General features: G+C 42.8%; 1 protein-coding gene across 1 annotated transcript in view; it reads left to right on the top strand.

Annotated features, from left to right (window-relative positions):
- DNER (delta/notch like EGF repeat containing) overlaps positions 1 to 12736 on the top strand; it is a 1147135-nt gene that overhangs the window by 1028318 nt on the left and 106081 nt on the right. Inside the window, exon 10 of the mRNA XM_078668148.1 lies at positions 6631 to 6744. Within this exon, the coding sequence (XP_078524274.1) occupies positions 6631 to 6744 (114 nt within the window). The remainder of the gene's footprint in view (positions 1 to 6630; positions 6745 to 12736) is intronic.

The following is a 12736-nucleotide window of genomic DNA, read 5'->3' as shown; positions in this document are numbered from 1 at the left end:
AGTTGTAGTCATTGTTCACAAATCACCCAATGCATTTTGTGCTATCATTAAGCCCTTCTTCAGGGGTTTACTACAAATAGAAAAAACGTTAATCAGAACTAACAGTTTGATACTCTATGTTTTCCCCGTACTTTCCCTCTGCACAAGCGGAACTGTACTCCTCCCGCTATTATACCTAAAAAACTTTAGCAACAATTATCACTGGTGTTACTGATGTTTAAACCACCTTTAAGTCCCCTCCCGTAAGGCCACCCAGGACAGTGTTTCAGTCATGTCATAAATTGCTAAAACAGTAACCCGTACCTTTCACATCTCCGTTTTGTCTTCTGTTTGGATGTTTAACTTTGCACCGTGACCTCGGGTAGATCACGGCACCCACGAAGCACGCAAATAAACTTTAAAGTTGAAGAAAGCAAATGATGTGGATTAACAGGTGTGCACAGCAACCTCCCTTGATAATGATTCATTTTTTGTCTACCCGACAAGCTAGATGCACCCGCAAAATGGAAAACATTGGATTAATCGGTATAAACACGTAACGCAATACACGTGAGATGAACATTCGAGTTTATTGAAGAGAGCATGAGCCAGCATTTGATTTCATGGACACAAACTATTGCATTGTATTTTTCCATTTTTGAACACTGTTTTTACCATCAAACACTAAGCATTTATGTATGTACAGGCTAAGGATACATGCTATTTGGTATAATAGGAATCGTGCTATAATTTGACATCGTAAGGGAGGGCGGGGTACACAATTGAAACGTTTATTGTTACCTTCCAAGAACGATAGTACAGGAAGTTTTTTACGTAGTTGAGGGCTGCGAGCTATCTGATTAGATGGTTTATGGGACATGTAGGCATGAGAGGTCAGTAACAACTACAGGGCAGGAGCGATAGGTTAACTACTGGAGGCGGGGTAACATTATGTTGGTTTAAAACTGGTACAGGAAGTCCGTTGTTAGTTTTTCAGTCTCGAATTGAGGAAATGGATTTTAGCGCGAATAGACGTAACGGACATGTGAAAGGTACGGGTTACTGTTTTAGCAATTTATGACATGACTGAAACACTGTTCTGGGTGGTCTTACGGGAGGGGACTTAAAGGTGGTTTAAACATCAGTAACACCAGTGATAATTGTTGCTAACGTTTTTTAGGTATAATAGCGGGAGGAGTACAGTTCCGCTTGTGTAGAGGGAAAGCACGGGGAAAACATAGAGTATCGACCTGTTAGTATGGCAAATGTATATGTGATGGAATGATGTCCAGACGATCTTATTCTGATTAACGTTTTTTTCTATTTGTAGTAAACCCCGGAAGAAGGGCTCAATGATAGCCCGAAATGCATTGGGTGATTTGTGAACAATGACTACAACTATGAATGCTTTATGTTTTTGCCACGTGCCCGGGCAAAGGCTTGGATGAGCATACCTGAGGCACTAGAAGCTGTATAACAATATATTCATCTTACGTGTTTATTCACAACAAAGAATCAAGAAATAAAATAATGGACTTACAATTTTTGGCAGTACATGGAATATTGATGCTGATAATGGATAAGCTCATAAGTGATAGAAACATTCTCATAAGCTGTGCTCTGGGTTAGGAGTGAGAACCCGCTTGGGCAGATATATAAAATGGCATGTTCCTCCTGGACTTCGGGAAAGTAATACCCAATTGTGTCCCAGGGGTGCATAAAACAGGCTCACATACCTGTTGTCCGTCCAGGGCCCTTACTATAATAGGGACCCAGGTATTCATAACCATTTTTCATACACAACGTTTATTTCACATTTAAACGTTTATAGTTGTCTTTATCATAGATATAAAATAACTTTACTTCCCAAAGTCGTTCTACAGAACTTATGAGCAAACTTCACCACATATCTTTCTAATCATTGGTCTCTGTGCATGTCCTATCTCTTACCTATTTACTATTCATCAACATATTCTCCCCAACTCCCTTGCTCGATCATCACACAAGGGGGTTTGACTTAAGGGAACCCCATAATTAAAGATGAATCTTGGAAATATCACAATTGAAACTTGACCCACAAAACCAGTCTGTATTTGTACTCAAAATTAATGTTGTGAATCCAAAGGAAATATTGACAATTGGCATGCACCGTATAATTTACTTGTCTGTTTGGGATAGTTTTAACCAAATCTAGAAAGTGTTAGCAAAGATCCCTCATATGAGGACAATCCCTTACCATGCGGAGAGAATGTGCATCTCTTCTATTACATCTTTGGTAACACGCCTGCGCAATGATGTGATTTTTATTTATTTGCCAAGGTGTTAAAATTATTCTATGCAAAAAATGTAAGCTGAATCAATTTAAACTTTGGGTCTCTGGAGATTCTAGCAATAGAGAACAATAAATCTTCTCATTCTGAGTTTTCCGTCTTTCACCCTATGTCCCCTTCCCATTCACTTTTTCGTTAATTTAGTGTCCTTTTTGCCAGTTGCAATATAGCTCAATAAAATTGTGACGCCACGTTTGTTCTGCCCGTTATGGTGCACAAAAGTGACAGTCCCTGTGTATCCCCACATCTTGCATATGACCGCGCTAATTGCTCCATATAGCCAGAAATGCCTTGAGGGGATCTCAAAATCTTCAGGCAGGTCCTGAAAAGTTCTCACAGTGCAGCCCACCATTAAGCCTGCCACTTGTAGTAGTCTGTGGTGTTCCCATCTATGCAGCCCTACTCAATTGCCCTTGTTTTAACGCCATTAAACCCACCAGGGGGACTCTGGGACATAATGATGTTATGTTTTTGGTCAGATTAAGACATCTTCGCAAACTCGTCAATTGTCGCTAAACTCATTGGCTGGATCTTTTTCACCCATTTCTTCCCAATAGGATAGTGGCAAGGTCTATCAAAGGTGGAGTGTCGGTACTAGCCATTACCGCTCCTGTCAGGCTCTCATTCATCCACCTTCTATCCATTGCAATTGCATGGCAATATGCTATATTTCATAATCAGATGCTGCCAAACCTAGTTCCACATCAGCAGTTTCAATTTTACTAATGCAACCTTGGGGCTTGAAGATCCCCATATTAATTCCACCAGCATTCGATCTACTAATCAAAATATGTCTCTGGGCACCTTAGTTGGCAGTGCTACAAACATATTAAGGATCCCCGGTAGCGGGTCCATCTTAGAGACGGCCACTTTACCAGCCACGGAGAAGGGCAGCGTTTTCCAGAATTTAGTCCTGGTCCTCCATCGTATTAATAGGTGCCTAACATTATCTTATAGATGATCTATCTTTGTCCTACAATTCTCACTCCCACATATTTAAATGTCAGGCACTCATAACCGTGAAAAGTTAAAATATGTGAAAGATATCCTTGAAACTACTGGAATGCATGATTTTTTATTATACCCCAGAGGCTCTGGGAAGCAAGCGAAATAAAGTTGGTATGTCTTACCTTGAGCATAAAATTACCCAAGCATTTAAGTTCTATCTGTTTTATAATGAAACCAGAGCTATTGCACCGATATTCCTTTACAGGCAAATGGTGTGCAGATGGAGGAAGGTCAGGAATATTTCTGCATTATTCAAATGAAGATGAATCACCTTGTGCTTTCTTTTTTTGGCTGTCCTTAATATCAGACTGCAAGAAAGAACAGTCTGAAGTGTGTACTCGGTAAAGTTTGTCAGAAAACTGTACATTACACTTTATTGTTATAATTTCATGAGTTATGAAGAAGTGATTCAACCTGTAAACATTAATGGGGTCAGAACAACATTTTTTTTAGAAAAAGTGGATGTTATTTGTGTCTTAATGATCCTTATGGACCAGCACCTCACATTATGAAGTGTGTGCGTGTGTGTGTGCGTGGTGGGGGGGTGCGTGGGGGTGTGTGTGTGCACGAGCGTGTGCACCTGCCCATTTGTCTTGATGACAACATATATGTGCATGTGAATCAGAGAGATTACAGAGATCTAGTTCTAACTGTTAATTAGGAATATTCGGTATTTGCAATTATGTGGATCAGATCATGTATAGCAAACAAGATACCTTAAAACATTTGTCTGTGACTCCTTTAGAGAGGGAGCAGGAAATAATTGGGCACCTTACCCCATCCCTGCAGTTAAATTACAAATGTCTACCCTGATGTTAGCACGGCTGTATAAAGAGATAAAGAAACAAGTATTTTGGTATTATAATAGCACCTGTATTGTTGATGATTTTGTAAAAGTGAAGTTTTAAAGGATTTGTTATTGTTCTGAAATCATTTTATTTTGCTTTGAATTACTGTTACAAACTGATCCTCGCCATCTTCCCTGAGTTTAGTTAGCACAGCCCCCCTTTCCAGGGATACATGCATTTGCCTTGGCAATGAACTCCTTACTGTGGTCTCAGCCCTTCAGTATAGTGTCTGTACGGGGAGCCTCCTTTATGATCTCATATGCCTTCTGAAACTCAGAATCCCACTTAACCTTCCTGAGGTGCCTCTTCAAGGTCAAATGAGTTAAAGGTACCACAAAACTCATATTACTCACATAATACCCAGTGGGGCATTGGACGCCTCTGGCCTGGGCATTAGTTCTGAGAGAATGGCCGTCCTCGAGGTCAATTCGCCAGAATACCAAGGGTTGCGAAATAGTCATGCGCTATTTGCAACAATTTACATCAAATAATTGACTCCTTGTCACATTCTGTCCTGTTTGGTGTTGATATGCTAGAAAAGGGAGTTGTTATAAAACTAACAGACCTTTTGACTGCTGTTGCGGCCTCTGCCTTCAAGATTCCTGGGCCCAGGGATAGCCAGAGCAGTGCAAGGGGCACCAAAGAACAAGCCAGATATGGCAAGTGCCACTCCTTCCATCCCAAATTGACATGCAGGATCCCATTTCACTATGGGCTCCTTTTTCAAGGAGAGGCTGTATCTTACAACTGTCCTCTTAGTGGACAGGGCCAACAAAACATCCCTTTAACATCGGCTATTGACTGGCCCGGATGGGCAGTATGACTTTCTGGAGTGTCTGCAGAACATACCCACCATGAAATAGATGATCCTCACATGCTGCACCAAAGACAGCAATGCCATCCTCTCTATAGGTGACAGTGACATTTTTAGGGCTCCTATAGACCTGTTAACTAGCCTCTGCATTCTTTAAGCCAAAGGCTATCAAATAAATTAAAATTGGCACATAGCTGTGGAGAAGTCTGACCTGACCCTGGAACCTTCAAAAAGATTAAATATAAAATGTCTGCCATCATCTTCTTGGCTATAAGCCCATTGCCGCGAGGCATGGGGTGAGCCTCTGTCTTACGACAGGGATGAGCCGACAGATAAGATGGAACATTCAGGTCTCAATCTCATTGGGGACACCTAATGAAGGCATACACAGATATCTGGGGTCCACACCAGTGGATAGAGATCCCTACGCATTGCCAATACTAGCACACTTGTATTAACTAAGGGCCTGATTCACAAAGGTAAACTTATGCTTTGGTGTAAATTTACCTTTTTTTGTTATTTACGAACGAATTTACGAGTAGAATCTTTACGACCTTCCTATCTTTTTATGCGCAAAGTCTCTGCCACGAATGCGGAGACTCCGCAATCATGAAGATATTACTTGTAACATTGGTTTGTAAATAGTAAAACCTTGTAAACTGACACAAAAATTTAGTTTACATTTGTTAATCAGGTTCTAAATGTTTCATAATCTTCTAAAATTGAGATTAAACCAAATAGCTATTAAGCCTGACCTAGAGAAAGCTTTAGCTGTTGCATTAGCCTCATGTATTCTAGAAAATATACGTAATCCCATCATATATCCATACATGGGGGGTGTTGAGTCAGCCCTCTTCATCTATTGGTCTGTTTAACTGTCATTCTCCTTTTGATTCTGCCTTCCATGGCATATAACATGGAGCATTGAGTCAGCTGACTTCTGCCTTTGGCTCTCTTGCACTGTGAACAACAGCATTTTGCGTGATTATAACGTCATGTACCCCTAAAATAGGTCCACTTTAATGCCAGGGCAGGTTGGCCAATAATTGACTTTGCCATTTTTTTCTTTCCATTCTTTATCTTTATATATTTTATTCTCTTATGTTTAAACTATGTCTTTAGGTTACAATAAATCATAGCCAATAGTACCATGCCTTTCTGGCACAAGAATCAAATACTCCAATGATGTGCATTAGAAAAAAAAATGGATTTTTACACCTGTTCTAAATAGATTGGCCTGCTAGGAAGCACCATGCTTTTGTATTGGTATTATATGTATTTTTTATTTTTTTTTAAATTATTGCAGGCATATGAAACCACGTTTACGTGGTGGCATTTTTCCGTGTTTTGTTTTATGAGGGGTTGCTTATAAAATAAAACAAATGTGTTGCCACGGCCGATTTAGTCAGCGATTGCTATTTTATGTGACATGTATTTTTTATATGTTTCGAAGCAATTTCAGCGCTTTCATTATGCTAATATGACGAGCTTGTATCCTGCTTCGTTATTTTAAAATGCAAATCAAAATGTGAGATACCTAAAGATGTATGTTGACTTGTAGGAAACTGCTAAAATTTCTACAGAATAGGACCAGACTGTTGAGAAATAGCGGCCCACACTAAATGCATGTTTTCATGATGTTTGCTTTCAGGAAGACACTGTGAACTCTACAAAGATCCATGTGTTAACATCAGCTGTCAAAATGGCGGCACTTGTGACAGCGAGGGACCTAACGCCACATGCATTTGTTCAGCTGGATATACAGGCAAGTCATGACACTTGTAAATAATTTGACAATGTGTATACTTAAACCCGTGTACTGGATGACAGAAAACACCACATCAAACACACCTTTCTTTTTCTTTCACGCGTGAATAGTAGCAATGTATCATATGTAAATGCAGGATCTTTGTCTTCGCAGCAGAAATGTGGTAGGCATGCTGTATGGTATCATGGGCTTTGCTGTGGTGTTTGCATTTTTTCTAGCTTTTTATTATAAGAAATTACCTCCTTGCCCTGGAAAATGCTCTTGTTGGCTCACAAATTTACAGTGGTAAGAGCAGCATGCTGTTATGGACGCAAACAATTGTATACAAGATAAATGGATGATAATTCGTGTTTTGAGCTCAAACCGGAGTGTGCGCACAAATCGGGATTGCAAATAGCGTGAAAATAGCACATTTTATCCCCATACAAATTTCACCATGTAAAACCTCGTTAAATTTGTGCCTTAAAAAACGTAGCATGCTTGATTTTGCAGCTTAGAGAAGGGTACGTGTGTAATTTGATGGTATTACCCATTCTGAAGTGCTTAACTTGGAGTGGAGAGTAAATACCACATCGAGAAAAAACTGCATCCTGCACCATTGATGTCAGCGGCGGTCCGTGCAGGTAAGCAAGATAGGGAGAGGCGGGGCGGGATGGGGGAGTCGACAAACGGCAGAACAGGGAAAATTAAATAAATAAGTAAATCCTACTTTGATGTCTGTCGACACCCCAACCCCGCCCTGCTCCACGCGCTTACCTGCACGGACCGCTGCTGTTGATAATTCCTCTCAAAATTCCAGAATGAGGCTGTTAGTCTTTTAACAGCTGTGGCGGTCCAAACACCCGAGTCCTAACTCTGCTGTCTTGAGACCACCACTGCCGCGCCCCCATGAGTCTGCCGGTCCGTGGACTGCCAGACTTGTAATCAGCGCCTTTGTGTCCAGGCCTGATTGCCAGAGACAGATGTACTCTCACGACTGGATTTGATGAGGCGCCACCCTACCTTCTTAAAGGACCACAGCTCACCAGTATTTCAGACTGAACAGCAAGGCTCCCTCCATCCCAGGGGCGTAACACAGGCCCCTGCAGCCCCTGCGGTGAGGGGGGGGCTCTAGCTCACAGTGGCCCCCTCGGCACTGCACTCTGGCCGAGAGCTCCTGATTGAGTCTGGAGGGGGCCCCTCTAAGTACCGTGCAGGGAGGCCGCCTCACTTTTCGTTACGCCAGTGCTCCATCCTCCCGGTAGGGAAGAGACAAGAGCAATAATCAGTAAGATGTTCTCATGGGACATTATTCTTTGTTGAAAGGAATTCACCCCTGCCCCACTGCCAGACTTCCCACGTGAACTACCTAATCCAGAATGCAATGCCGCGGATAATCTGACCAACTTCAGAGAAATGATGCCGAATGTCCTTGAGAACTATTGGAATCTGATGCATGTACAAGTGAGTGTTGTCAGTGAAAGAGAATCCCCAGGGGAAGCTTTACTGAAGTGTGTGGTTCTGTGAATTCTGAACCCGTTTTATAAATAGCATGGTTTCGTTACGAATTTGGATAGTAGCGAACCGTAACTGGTGAGTTCTGCAAGTATGAGTGATTTCGTCATGCTAGACCTACAGAATCATCATGTATGTGGAGATTTCGTTCTGAACCATGGGTTCCATTTTGTGTGTGGCAGCCATTTTGTGGTTGCCCTCACATAGGCCGATGACTGTGGCCGAGCGAGTCTTTAGTACACGTACACTTTAGCTGACTTTTGAATGACCTGAACGAACTGACCTCGCTGCCTAAAGCTGACCTGGTTGAACTAGTTCCTTGCCCTAGAGCTGATCAAGATTTAGGATCAGAGTACAGGACGTTGTAAAGTTTGATATGCACACACACCTGCCTTATCCTGCTCTATATCTGTTTCTGTTCTTCCTTTATGACCTCTTTTATGACATGGGTTGTGGTCTTTTATTATGGGTGACGTTTGACCATTGTAAGAAAGAATGTTGGGCTTTCCTGTATAATTAATGGTGGGCTGGGAAATTGAAAGGTGGGTTTGTCGTCATGCAATACCTTAAGTTGTGGCAACATGTGATTGGTTGAACTGTAAATAAGGAATGTTTGCCTGAAGCACAATATTTGGTATAAAAAGGGATGACTTGCTTTGCAAAGTTGAGCAGTCTCCTACGAATATACGCCATTGTACTTCGTGGACCTCTGTTTCTGGTTGCAGCCAATAAATCTGATCTTTGACGCCACCAAGAAGTTTCCGTGTTTCTGTAGTCCGAGACAGGTGAATCCGAAGACTTTGGGTGTGTCCCTGGCACTGCTGGGTCTTAAATAACCCGGTTCTTCAAGTGGAGTGAGTCAAAGTAATAGGGGCCAGGGGAGAGGTACAAAGTAGGAATGAACAAGCTCCATGGCAACTGTGCTAACGGAGTAAGGAGAGCAAGGCAGAAACTAGAGCAAGTTCAGTGCAAAGTCTAATACCAAAGCACCCAAGACAGCAAAGCAAAGGCAGGTCTGGTCAACAGGAGTCGTTTTAGCATGCCGCATCTCATAGTGAGAAAGCTGCTGAGACACTGCCCTTCTGTTGCTGCGCCCCATTAGTGTCAAGTGTGCTGAGTAAGTGTGGGAGGGCGAGGAAGTGGTGGCACCAGAGGGACCGGCATTCTTTGGCCCCCAGTCTCCATGGATCTCTCTCCCATTGCTGCAGTCACCTGTTGCAAGCCCTTCCCCAGTGACCATCTCACTTTTGTGGCTAGGCTGTGTGGGTGAATAGGTAGGCACTACTTGCAATGGGGTTGGGGGTTGTTGGTAGGATAAGTGCAATTTTGTTTTGTCCTATCTCTTGTTTTTTTTTTCTCTCCTAGGACCTTCAGAATCTGCAAATGATTTTGTGCAGCTCAGTGTCGAGCTATAGTTATCATTTACTTTTACTACCCCAATTACCGACATTGTATGACTCCCTCTAAGTTTTAATATATTGTGAGGAATTCACTGATAGATTATGGCTAACCATATATTACAGACTTAGGCCCTTACATATCAACAGAATCCCCATCAACAAAGCATAAGTAAACCCTTTGATACATTAAGCTCTTAATGCTTTGTAATGGAGCTTGCCAACACCTCACCATGGCTATTCCGAAATAGATGTGGGTCAAAGACACTGAGGTTCTCCCTTTGCTGCGTTTTCGGTAGCACTGCCAAGCTCAGAAGCAGATAGTATAATTGTATGTCAGTGGTTCTTAACCTATGATCCCAGGACCCCCGGGGGTCCGTGAGGCCTGCTCAGCGGGCCAAGAACTGTTTTAGAAAACTGAATATTAGTATAATGAATACAGTGAAGTTAGGAAAGTATATACAATAAAGAAGAAAAATACAACAATTGAAAACTTTTTTCTATATTTGATTGTAAATTAAACAAAATATTTCAATATTTGAGTTTTTGGTGTATACTTGTTTCTATATTTTTGTGGGTTGTTTTGAGATTCAAATGGTAGATATTGCTGAGACCCAGGGTCCCCAACTTCCAATAATGACTTAGTGGGGGTCTCCGTATTCCAGTAATGATTTAGTGACGGTCCACAGAAGTAAAAAAGTTAAAAACTCTTGATCTAGGACAAGAAATGTATAATTAGGGAGTATCTCCTTCCATTCACAGCCAGACACTATCTAGACAGCACGAGGCCATGTTAACAGTTCCTAAAGTTGAGCTTCAAACAAGGGGTGGTAGAGTTGTTTCAGTGGCGGGCCTAGTTCTATTTCACGATCGGTCAGCGTTTACTGGCACCCACCATGGCTGCTATGGATAGGCTGGGTAAGTACCAGAGAGGTGGCTTGGGGACAGGAGTACCTGAGTGATGGCCTGGGGACAGAAGTTCCAAAGCGATGGCCTGGGGCCAGAAGTACCAGAGTGATGGACTGGGGACAGAAGTACCAGAGAGATGGCTTGGGGACGGAAGTACCAGAGAGATGGCTTGGGGACAGAAGTACCAGAGGGAAGGCTTGGGGACAGAAGTACCAAAGAGATGACCTAGGGCCAGAAGTACCAGAGTGATGGCCTGGGGACAGAAGTACCAGAGAGATGGCTTGGGGACAGAAGTACCAGAGAGATGACCTAGGGCCAGAAGTACCAGAGAGATGACCTAGGGCCAGAAGTACCAGAGGGATGGTTTGGGGACAGAAGTACCGGAGAGATGGCTCGAGGACAGAAGTACCAGAGAGATGGCTTGGGGACAGAAGTACTAGAGAGATGGCTTGGGGACAGAAGTACCAGAGAGATGGCCTGGGGACAGAAGTACCAGAGAGATGACCTAGGGCCAGAAGTACCAGAGTGATGGCCTGGGGACAGAAGTACGAGAGAGATGGCTTGAGGACAGAAGTACCAGAGAGATGGCTTGCAAACAGAAGTAACAGAGAGATGGCTTGCAAACAGAAGTACCAGAGAGATGGCTTGCAAACAGAAGTACCAGAGAGATGACCTAGGGCCAGAAGTACCAGAGTGATGGTCTGGGGACAGAAGTACAAGATAGATGGCTTGGGGACAGAAGTACCAGACAGAGGGCTTGGGGACAGAAGTACCAGAGAGATGGCTTGGGGACAGAAGTACCAGAGAGATGGCATGGGGACAGAAGTACCAGAGGGATGGCTTGGGGACAGAAATACCAGAGAGATGACCTAGGGCCAGAAGTACCAGAATGATGGCCTGGGCACAGAAGTACCAGAGAGATGACTTGGGGACAGAAGTACCAGAGAGATGATCTAGGGCCAGTAGTACCAGAATGATGGCCTGGGGACAGAAGTACGAGAGAGATGGCTTAGGGACAGAAGTACCAGAGAAATGGCTTGGGCACAGAAGAGAAGTACCAGAGAGATGGCTTGGGGACAGAAGTACCAGAGAGATGGCTTGCGGACAGAAGTACCAGAGAGATGGCTTGGTGACAGAAGTACCAGGGAGATGGCTTGGGGACTGAAGTACCAGAGAGATGGCCTGGTAACAGAAGAACCAGAGTGATGGCCTGGGGACAACCTCCTCACAATTTTATGAACTGCTACCATCAGTAATTTTCTTTGAAGGAGGGGAGTCCAATCTACATCAAGTCACAAGAGACTTCTTCATGCTGTTCCACAGGATCAGGGTTGGTACTGATGTCAATTTCGCCATTCCATCTGTGCGTGTTTTAATGTTGCTTTACACCAACGTCCCATCAATCACTATTCTTCAGCTTTCAGACTTGATTGCTGTTTTGCCACTAACACTTGATGATATTTCCTAAGAGGTTGCATGCCACTTGTAAATGCACTACTAATTTTTTTGAAACAAGTTCTGCCAGTCCTTGATGACGCGTTCACATTTACAAAAACATGTTTTTTTTTAGAAATCAATTGCCGCAGATATTGAAATGGTTGTTCAGCTCCAGGTGACGACAGCTGTTCTTGTGGAACGCAAACGTCTCGTCAGATTTTCAACTTCTCGATAATTTTCAGTGACAGCTTTCACATCAGAGAAGGCAGTGAATAGCAATTTCAGAATATTGTGTCCAGCGAAGCATGTTTTTCTCATCAGGCAGGCAAGCTGACATGCTTTAGTTTGCTAGTCTGGAGCAGTTAATAACCCGCGTGTTGTCATTTCCGATGCCGATAGCTCGCTGTTTTGTTGCTACCACATTTCAACCATTCCAGTGTACTCTCTGCAGGCCACTGTTCTCAAACAAGTTACTCTCTATTTAGATCAAATGCCAGAATGATTATTTTTGCTTTATAGCTCCCTGAACTCCATTCCTTGCGGTCCTTACAATATCTCATTTTGGCATCGTAAACAATTTAAATGGGAAGTACAGAGATTTCTTATTTGGAATTGCCTAACTCCCATAAACTTAGTAAAGAATTTTTTTAATTATTTTCAGCCTCCGTGAAGAGAAACAGACCCTGCTTAGAGGGGGACAGATTGCGTGCAAAGACGTAGGCACCAAAATAGAGGATACATGGACTTCTCTT

The sequence above is a fragment of the Lissotriton helveticus genome, chromosome 11, assembly GCF_964261635.1.
Source record: "Lissotriton helveticus chromosome 11, aLisHel1.1, whole genome shotgun sequence".
NCBI classification, from domain to species: domain Eukaryota; kingdom Metazoa; phylum Chordata; class Amphibia; order Caudata; family Salamandridae; genus Lissotriton; species Lissotriton helveticus.
The sequence above is the reverse complement of the archived record's forward strand: the minus strand, read 5'-3'. Positions and strand labels throughout refer to the sequence as shown.